At 36.2% G+C, this 10,582-nt stretch overlaps 1 protein-coding gene across 1 annotated transcript; it reads left to right on the top strand.

The window, feature by feature from the left end:
- The first annotated feature begins 1,419 nt into the window (after positions 1-1,419).
- Positions 1,420-2,193, top strand: LOC117126113 (glutathione S-transferase T3-like). The gene has a single exon (XM_033273516.1). The coding sequence runs from the start codon at positions 1,420-1,422 to the stop codon at positions 2,191-2,193; it is 774 nt and encodes a 257-aa protein (XP_033129407.1).
- The last annotated feature ends 8,389 nt before the right edge of the window (positions 2,194-10,582 follow it).

The following is a 10,582-nucleotide window of genomic DNA, read 5'->3' as shown; positions in this document are numbered from 1 at the left end:
TTATTGGGTCGATTTTGGGGTGGGAAGCAATTATTCGATTTTGAAATTTTTTTGGGGGTTTCGAGTTAGGGATCTAAATCGACATATGGGTTTCGATCAAGGGTTGTAGATCGTGATTGTTTTTTGTTTTAGGGTTCTTTTTTCAGAGATTTGAAATCCAATTAGGGTTTCGTTTTATGGGTGAGTGATGGGTTTATAAATTGAGTGATGGGTTTCGTTTTATGGGTTAAATGGAGTGATGGGTTTAGGGTTGCAGATCGTGATAGTGGTTTACGAGTAATTATTTAACAAAATCTTGATTTATTTGACAGATGGATCCAGAAGAAGATAGAAGACATTCAAAGAAGCAACATGAACACATCAACATGTTAAGTTTCGTGGCGGATTCTGAGTACGGTATTCCTAAAAGGTGTCCGTGTGGTGGGAGACTCATAAACGAGGTGCGCGGGGAGGAGGACTACGACACTCTTCCTGGGAAGCGTTTCTTCACCTGCAGAAACTACGAGGTAAAGTCTCCTCTGTTTAAATTCACTTTAAGTTGTATATCATAATCTCATCAATCTTTATGTTCTATATTGTAAGTTGTATATCTGATGATTCTTGATGTTATAACCAAGGCTGATGGGCTCCATTATCGTCAGCCTTGGGTGATAGGTGTGCAGGAGGAGCTCGAGAGGCTAACTAAACGGGTGGAAGAGGCTGAGGAGGTGATGCTGGGAGTGTCCAATCTTAGTAAACGGTTTGAGAGACTTGAGGTTAGTCAAACATTTTGAGCTCTTTCATCGCTTTTAATTTTTTTCCTTGTATTTGTATTACAGTTACTAACACAAATGTCCTACACTTTTGCCATGTCCAGGAACAGGTTAATTCACTCAATGATGCTGTCTATGACCTCACTGTGCAGGTCCATTCCCTCGAGAAGGTCTGCTTCGATTGACAATGAAAGGTTAGAGTCAGCTAAACTATATCTAGGGTAATTGTTATCTGTGGATTGAAGTAGACGTAGGAGTAGAAGTAGAACAAAAGTATAACTATTTGTAGAACTAGAAGTAGACATAAACTAAACTAGTACGAGAACTAGAAGTACAAGTAGATATTAATTGTTGGTTGGTTGGTTGCTGTGATTAATGTTGAATTGTACTTAGGTTGGTAGAGATAGTTTAATTTTCTCTCTTTTGAAACGGAAAACTTGCTGTATTTTCGCCTGATTTGATGTCTATTGACTGCTCATTACTATGTAGTAGTTCTGTAATGAATTTTGGTTGGTATAGTTAGTTAAATTTTATCTCTTTCCACACGTAAAAACTTGTTAAAAAACATAGTAACTCCACCCTAAAAATTTACAGAAACATCTTAACACCAAACCAAAACAAAAACCGGAAACCCTCAAACCAAAACCAGAACACAAAACCCTCAAATATGGAACCTTTTTCCCTTCACGGTCCCGGGTTTGTTAACCTATTAGCTTCGCAGAGCAGTAGTCCAGTAGACGTTGACTCTGCTGAGGCTGCAGTTAACTCACCCGGGTTAGTTAAACCACCGGAAAGGAGAAAGTGGACAACCAAAGAAGACCTTGTACTGATCAGTGCTTGGTTAAACACCAGCAAAGATCCGATAGTTAGTAATGAACAGAAGTTAGGGACTTTTTGGAAGAGAATTGAGGCGTATTTCAATTCTAGTCCTCAGCTCATTGGCTCCCTTCCTCGAGAGTGGGGTCAATGTAAGCAGAGGTGGGGAAGGGTGAATGCAGAGGTCTGCAGGTTTGTGGGTTCCCATGAAACCGCTCTGAAGGAGCAAGCGAGTGGGCAAAGTGAAAATGATGTCATGAAGACTGCGCATGACATCTATTTCAATGACTACCATCTCAAGTTCACGCTTGAACATTGCTGGAGGGAACTTCGGTTTGATCGGAAGTGGAGGTCACACTCTCAGCCGAAGGAGAAAAGGAAGGAAGGTGGTGCGGAGGCGGTGCGTGAGGAGGAAGAGGTTAGGCCTCCTGGTGTTAAGGCTAGCAAAGCTGCTAAACGCAAGAAGCCAAATGAAGCAGCTTATGATCATATACATACCATCCTAGCTGAGAAAAATACCATTTCCAGACAAAAGATCCTTGATCGTTTGCTAGCCAAAAACATAGACACACTTTCTGATAATGAAGTGGCTCTCAAGAATAAACTCATCTCTGAAATGCTTTGATGTCTATTGTGTGTATTTTCTTGCTTTGCTTGAGTAGTTGATGTGTATTTCCTTGCTTTGCTTTACTGATTATGTTATCTTTTCTTTTGCAGGTCACGGGTTAGAGGTGACAGTGTTGCAGGTCACGGGAAGTTTAGGTTGTTGCAGGTCACGGGTTATGTTTCTTTCTACACTGCAGGTCAATCATGTACTATGTCTATGTATTTTTCTATTGTTGTAACTCTGAACTTGATTCACGGATGTACTGAACTTGATTCACGGATGTACTATGTTGTAACTCTATGTCTCTCTATTTAAATGATGTCTCTACTCTCTGCTTTTTAAACAAAGTTATCTTTTGTTTGTTTCTATATGTTAAGCCGCGGATAGTAGGTGAAAGTGTAGCCTTTTGTTTCATGCTACACTTCAGTCACGGATCAGACAGTGACTTCTTTTGTTTTGTTGTAACATTGATTCACGGATGTAATAAACTTGATCTCTGTCTCTATATAAACTATGTGTTCCTAACTTTATAAGCACAACAACTTGTTTCTCTCTTAGTTCTCTTCTCTTCTTTGTCCCATTTCACTACAATAAAAGCGACAATTAACTTCAAGGTTCCAACCAAAAGAACACTTCAACAAGTTGTAAACCATCTATCTTATGTAAACCATCTATCTTCTGTACCAACACACTTCAACAACCTTCTTTGTCATCGTGGTGCTCAAACAACAAGCTTCAAGCTTCCAACCTAAGTCAAACAACAAGCTTCAAGCTTCCAACTCTTCAACCTTCTTTCTTCAAGGTACCAAGGTAAGTGAAACTAAAAACTTATGAAAAAAGATGATATAATGTGAAACATTTTTGAATTTTAGAAATATGTGCAATTTATTAGATGATAAAAATTGAAAACCCAATAGATTTAGATACAAAATGAAATCAAGTGGAAAAATAAGAGAGATTAATGAAAAAAATTGATATAATAGACCTTGAAAAAATTAATAGAATTATAGAATTATGTACAATTTATTAAATTTAAGTTACAAATCTCCTTTTGTTTTTTAGGAAAAAAATAACCCACCAATGTCTTCCTCATCGAGTGATGAAGTTGATGAAGCTTTAGAAGAAATGGTCGACCAAGTTGTTGATAATTACATCGACTCAATGATTCATGCTCACCCCAACAAGCCGAAGAGACGAGCTTATATCGAAAGAGATCGGGAACAAGGACACAATCAGCTGTGGAACGATTATTTTAATGATAATCCTACATACCCACCAGAAATGTTTAGGAGGCGTTTTCGAATGAACAAGCCATTGTTCCTTCGCATTGTCGAACGTATAAGTAATGAAGTTCCATACTTTCAGCAAAGACGAAGTGCTTGCGGAAGGAACGGGCTTTCTCCACTTCAAAAGTGTACGGCAGCTATACGTATGTTGGCATATGGTCAATCGGGAGATACATATGATGAATATCTCCGACTTGGTGACAGTACAGCACGTTTATGTTTGGCAAATTTCACTGATGCAATAATACAATTGTTTGGAGAAGAATATCTACGAAGCCCTACAGCCGAGGATCTTCAACGATTACTCGATGTTGGAGAGGTACGCGGGTTTCCGGGAATGATAGGCAGCATCGACTGTATGCATTGGGAGTGGAAAAACTGCCCAACGGCTTGGAAAGGTCAGTTCACACGGGGCTCAGGAAAGCCGACAATTGTCTTAGAAGCCGTGGCATCACAAGATCTTTGGATATGGCACGCATTTTTCGGCTTACCAGGTACACTCAACGATATCAATGTTCTTGATCGGTCACATGTTTTTGATGACATCTTACATGGTCGAGCACCTAAAGTTAAGTTCAAGGTCAACAACCACACTTATCGTATGGCCTACTATCTTACTGACGGAATTTATCCAAACTGGTCAACATTTATCCAATCCATCCCACTTCCTCAAGGTCTTAAAGCCGAGAAATTTGCAGAAAAGCAAGAATCCGCCAGAAAAGATGTCGAACGGGCTTTTGGAGTATTGCAGTCGAGGTTTGCAATTGTTAAAAACCCAGCTCTACAATGGGACAAGGAAAAGATAGGAAAGATAATGAGAACTTGTGTCATATTGCACAATATGATTGTAGAGAACGAACGACACGGATACGCTCAAATAAATACTTCTGAGTTCGAATCAGGAGAGTCAAGCAGAAGTTCAAAGGTGACAACCAGAGAAAGTATTCATGCCGGTGATATGTTAGGCATGCGCAGAGAAATTCGAGATCAAGAGAAGCATGCTCGTTTGAAAGCTGATTTAATGGAAAATATTTGGCAAAAGTTTGGTGATGAAGATGAATAAACTTCGTTTGTTTTTCTATTTCTCAATTTATGTAATCTACTCTTTTAATGTATTGAATAAATAGTTTTCAAAAATTTAATAATAATTTAAATATTTTATTCTTGTTTTCTGGATAATTTGAATATTTAAAAAAAAAAATATTATTATTTTATTGTTTTAAACTCCGTCTTCAGGTTCACCAATGCAGAAAAAATCAATTACAGGTTCTTAACTATTCATGGACCCACAAAAAAATATTAAAAAAATCTTGTGAACCCCAAAGAGGGGTTCACCAATGCTCATGCTCTAACACCTATACCTACACAAAGACACAATGCACAAAGACAGCAACGTTTGCGAGTCTTAAAATCCACATGACGCATTCTATTCTTTTTACCTGTCAACTTTACTTAGCTGTTGACTTTTTTGTTAGTCAAGATTTATATTAGTTATTCAAATAGTGTATGATACTTTGTAGATTAAAGCGAATAATATAAAAGAGCAGTCTCATTATTTAGATGAAAAAGTTCCATTCGGAAGCAGAAACGTGTACAGAATCCCCTAACATCAGCAACTTAAATACTTTTTGCTTGGAAATATCCTCATACTTACGTAGTAAAATATGATTTGTAAAGTAAGAAAGCATGGTTTAAAGATTTTAGTCATTGTTAGGAATCATAGGAGCAAAACGTAGACTGTCTTACGATTTTCTTTGCTTGCTTTCTCCTGTATACTAACAAAGCATTTTTATATAGTAACATTTAATAACAAACGAAAGAAGCATTTTTATATAGTATGGTGTACAAGGTGAGTATAAATTTTTATCCATATAAAACTAATAGTGTATGATCAGTTTCATGGGCTTCCAACTTAAAACCAATTAGACTCTGATCTGCGCGCCAGCGCGGGTATGAATTTTCGATTTTTGGTTATTTATTTCACTAAATGATGTATTTGTAATATTTGATATATTATATTCACTAACTAAATATTTTTTTGGCATCTTAAACCATCTATTTACGACGAATATTAAATATCATATAAAAAATTGAACAAATAGACGTAACTAGAGAATTGTCGACGATATATAAAAACGGTGGTTATTAATGTAAAATATGAAGAAATATTATATTATGACTTAGTATGGTATAAAAGATTATAAATCAGTTATACATGTTTAAAGGAAATACAATAATTTTTAAATAATAAATTATTTATAGTCTTTGTTTTTCGTCAAGATAATTATTAAATGTCCATAACATTAATATGTTAAAAGGCCGTATTATGAAAGCTCATGTTGTAACCGTTTTTTCCGGGAAGTGTAATAGAAAAAATACCTTTAACTTTTCGTTTTGTTTAAGTTCTGCATCGGTAAAAAATTAAAAAAAATCTCTCTATCTTTTTCAATGTTCAATTTGAAGCTTATTAAGCGATAATCATACGCAAATATATGCAATTGGTAGGAATCTCTATATCTTTATATTCTTACAAATTTTAAATTTATTGTTTCCTTTTCTGCAAGCAAATCAATTACCAAAGTAATAGATCAATTGGTTGGAATCAAATCTATTCTTATAATTAGTGTAATTATGGTTACAATTTCTATATTTAATAGGTACATTAAAGATACGACATTGAAGATATTCAGTTTTGATTAATAAAAGATATTGGATTTTGAGTTTGTATTTATTGATTTGTTTTTTATAAAGCTTAGAAAATCAATAGGATGATTGGTTGGTTGATACATCCTATAAAGAAAACGAAAACTATAGGTGGTTTGAATATTGTACATCGATAGATGCATGGTGTAAGTTGACTATATAAAACTTGAGCATGATCATTTCAAACTAAAGTATAGTTAGGTTATATGCATGTTATATTGTAGTTAATATATTTTAAATATTACATATGTCAAGTGATTCACGTTTTCGTAAAAATAAAATTCAAGTTCATTATTGGGCTGTACTCGTCCGTAATAAGCTACGTTAAATATGATGTATTTTTAGGTTTATTTAGTGACATTAAATTAAAATTTGATTAAAGAAAACTCATTAATTTAACTGGAAAAGACAAACATTAAAATATGTAGGTTTATTTAATGACATTAAGTTTATATTTGAATAAGGAAAACACATTCATCTAACTGAAAAAGGGAAGCATTAAAATAGAAAATTCAATTTAATTCTTATTGGCATGAAAGTGTAATTAACTTTAAAAACTAAGAAGTATTTTCTAATGGATACTTCTCTTTTAATAATAGAGATTGAGAATTAGTGAATTGGTTCAAGTTCCTTTACATATTTTTAATGTGGAATATTCTCTCCAACACTCTCCCTCGAGATAATGGTGCATATAACCATTAATTTCGCAGAATCCATCATACCCCTTCCGAGACCATGTTTTATTTTCTAGTGATCTCGGCAGAACTGAGCCTTATATGGGCCATCAGCTAATGGGATGATCGAATCACTGTCCGAGCCGGATTAATGGGTCAGGGTGTTGGGCCCGCTCTGATACCATGATAAGTTTCTTGGACTTTCAACTTAAAACCAATTGGCAATTAGTGGATTGGTCCAAGTTCCTTATATATTACTCAAGTTCCTTACATATCTTCAACGTGAGATCTTCTATCCAACAGTGTATCTTGTTAAAATGTTATATTTTCAGCAATGCAGATCTTTAAGATTAAATATTCCGCGTTGCTGCCAAAACAAAAAGGTTTCACTTTGTTCAATTCGATTTGAATGTGTACACGTTTTTAGGATTGTAGAGGTTTTAAAACGTCATTTGTGTTGTAAACCATTACATTTACAACTACATTCATTAACATTCCTAAGAACACGAGAGTTCTTCTAGTATATAGTTAGACTAATATTCAAAAAGAATACTGGTTTCTTTCCCTCGTTTTCATGAGTGTGTGAACGACCCTTTTACGAAGATAATCATACCAAACGTGAACATGCATGCATTTTCCCCTCTTCTTTTTTTTTATTATTTTGCACGTTTTAGTCTTTCCATCCCGTTTAGTATCTTTTAAAGTAACCTTTATGAAATATCCCCATCTTCTGATATTTAAATACGGACTTTTTGCAAAATTGACCTACAACTTAAAGTCAAACACAAAACTAACCTTTTTTTTTTTTGAAAATTGGTTTTGCCCTATTCACCCCACAAGTTCATATAATTTACGAAAATGCCATCAATTTTTTTTTTTTTTCGAAAATGATATTTTTACTCTCTCACCCTCATCATCTTCAAGTAATTACAAGATTGCCATTGTCATCAATACCACAACCACCATGAACAACCAATTTGAAGCTCTTAATGCTCCCAAAATCGATTTACCCTTCTTCTTTTTCCATTCTTGTGAACTAAACACAACATATCTCTCACTTTCTCTCCACAATGAGCTAAAAAAACCCAAGATTTTGATTCTAAAATTTTTATGGTTCATAAAGTCATAGAAGCTAACGATTATGGGTGGGTGACTTTCGTTTGTGATTCTGTGTGCTTGGAGAAGCCTATGTATGCTAAGGAACTTATCTCACCAATTTAAGGTATGACATCGAGTTTTTTTCCAGATCTGTTCGTCAGACGACTTACTTGGGAAGTCGTCTCGCTGTAGACGACTTACCTTTCAGTCGTCTGGCTGTAGACGACTTACCTGGAAGTCGTCTGGTCAACGCAGAGGTTATTTTTGCAATTGACTTTGAAATCTGTAACCTGAGACGACTGAAAGTTAAGTCGTCTACTATTGTTTGGTTTCAAAAAAAATTCCAAAGAACCTAGACGACTTACATTTCAGTCGTCATAGGTTAGTTTTGCATTTGACTGGATAATTTCAGAAGTTTGACTTCCCCAGACGACTTACATTTCAGTCGTCTGGCGAAAATTAAAATAATAATATTTTTTTTAAAGTAAACGACTTACAATTAAGTAGTCATAGGTTAGTTTTGCAATTGAAAAAAAAAACTTCAAGATTTAATTATACACAGACGACTTATAATTCAGTCGTCCACCAGACGACTTAATTGTAAGTCGTCCAGGACTTTTTTCCGAGATTCTGGTCAAACCTCGTAAATCCTGGACGACTTACATTTCAGTCGTCTCGTGGACGACTGAATTATAAGTCGTCTGCATATAATTAAATCTTGAAGTTTTTTTTTTCAATTGCAAAACTAACCTATGACGACTTAACTGTAAGTCGTCTACTTTTAAAAAATATTATTATTTTAATTTTCACTAGACGACTGAAATGTAAGTCGTCCAAAAAGTCAAACTTCTGAAATAATCCAGTCAAATGCAAAACTAACCTCTGACGACTGAAATGTAAGTCGTCTAGCTTTTTTGGAGTTTTTTTTTTAACCAAACAATAGTAGACGACTTAACTTTCAGTCGTCCGAAATAACAGATTTCAAAGTCAATTGCAAAAATAACCTCTGCGTTGACCAGACGACATATAGTTTAGTCGTCTAGACAACTTAGATTGAAGTCGTCCGCGTCAGTCTTTAATAAACTTTCGTTTTCTTTGTTCTAAGTTTGCTAATGTGTTATATTTTGACTTTTTCAGATGATGCGTCAGTTACATGCAGTGTATGGAGAATGGTTGTTGAAAGATGGATGTTGGAATTTTGTGGTTGATCATTTCAAAGGAGCGAGAATGTTATTTTTGAATGAAAGTTCGACACATGCTGATCTTGTTGCAATGGCTCAAGAAGATTATAACCTGGACATGAACACAGAGTCTGTGGAGCTAACCTACTCATTACAACAGATGGCTCCAGACCTTCCTCCTATTCATGTTACAAGTGATAGACAAGTTCGGAACTTGCTCGAGATAACTAAAACGCATGAAGTACGTCTTTGTGTATCAAGCTTTAGCAAGATGAGAACGGTTTCAGAGGAAAGGGATGAAGATCATGTGGGGGATGAAGCTGAGGAGGGGGATGAAGCTGAGGAGGGGGATGAAGCTGATGTGAGCGATGAAGATGAAGAGGGGGATGAAGCTGAGGAGGGGGATGAAGCTGAGGAGGGGCATGAAGCTGAAGAGGGGGATGAAGCTGAGGATCATGATGGGGAGGAGGATGCTGACATCCCTGTTGTTGCTGATGCTGAGGATTATAGTGAGTATGGAAAGGTTAAAGATGAGGATGAGGAAGAAGATGATGAAATCTGTTTTGATGATTACAAAGGGGCATATGGTTGTGAAGGAGAAGGATCATCTGCAGACAGAATCTATGTCAACCAGAGTTTTGCTAGTAAGGATGCACTGCTTTCAGAGTTGCGGTTGACAGCGGTGAGGCGTAGGTTCTCCTTCAGAATATTCAAGTCAACGAAAACTCTGTTTGTGGCAACATGTCGTGTTAGTGGTTGTCAATGGAAGGTCCGAGCAAGTGTGAAACATGGGACTAAAACGTTTTGGGTAACCAAGTATTTGGCAACTCATACATGTTCCATCCCAGACAGAATCGCTCAGCGGAAACGTTGTACTCCGAAGTACATTGGTCGACTTTTCATAGATCGAGTTGGAATCATTGATGGGTTGAATCCGCAACATATCAAAGATGCAATGAAGAACATGTTTGGCATGACACTTGATTACACCACTTCATACAGAGCATTGTTATATGCGCAAGAAATGGTGAGAGGATCAGCGGAAGACGGGTATGAGCGACTGCCTTCATATTTGGAGCAAATCAAGGCAGCAAATCCGGGTTCTATCACAGCTATAGAACTCGATTCTCTGAATAGATTTAAGTATATATTTCTTGCTTTTGGAGCTTCGATCAGAGGATTTAAGTATCAAAGAAGGGTCATTGTGGTAGATGGGACTCACCTAAGTGGGAAGTATGGGGGTACTATGTTGGTTGCAGCCGCACAAGACGATAATTTTCAGATATATCCATTGGCTTTTGGGATCGTAGATGGTGAGAATGATGAATCTTGGGAATGGTTTTTCACAAAATTGGCGAGCTGTGTATCTGATCCTCTGGTGATAGTCTCCGACAGGCACGCCTCCATTATAAATGCGTGTGAAAAGGTGTTTCCTTGGGCAACCCGAGGAATATGTTATTATCAC

The sequence above is a fragment of the Brassica rapa genome, chromosome A06 (assembly GCF_000309985.2).
Source record: "Brassica rapa cultivar Chiifu-401-42 chromosome A06, CAAS_Brap_v3.01, whole genome shotgun sequence".
In the NCBI taxonomy this organism is placed as follows: domain Eukaryota; kingdom Viridiplantae; phylum Streptophyta; class Magnoliopsida; order Brassicales; family Brassicaceae; genus Brassica; species Brassica rapa.
Note: the sequence above shows the minus strand (reverse complement) of the source record. Positions and strands in the feature narration are given on the sequence as shown.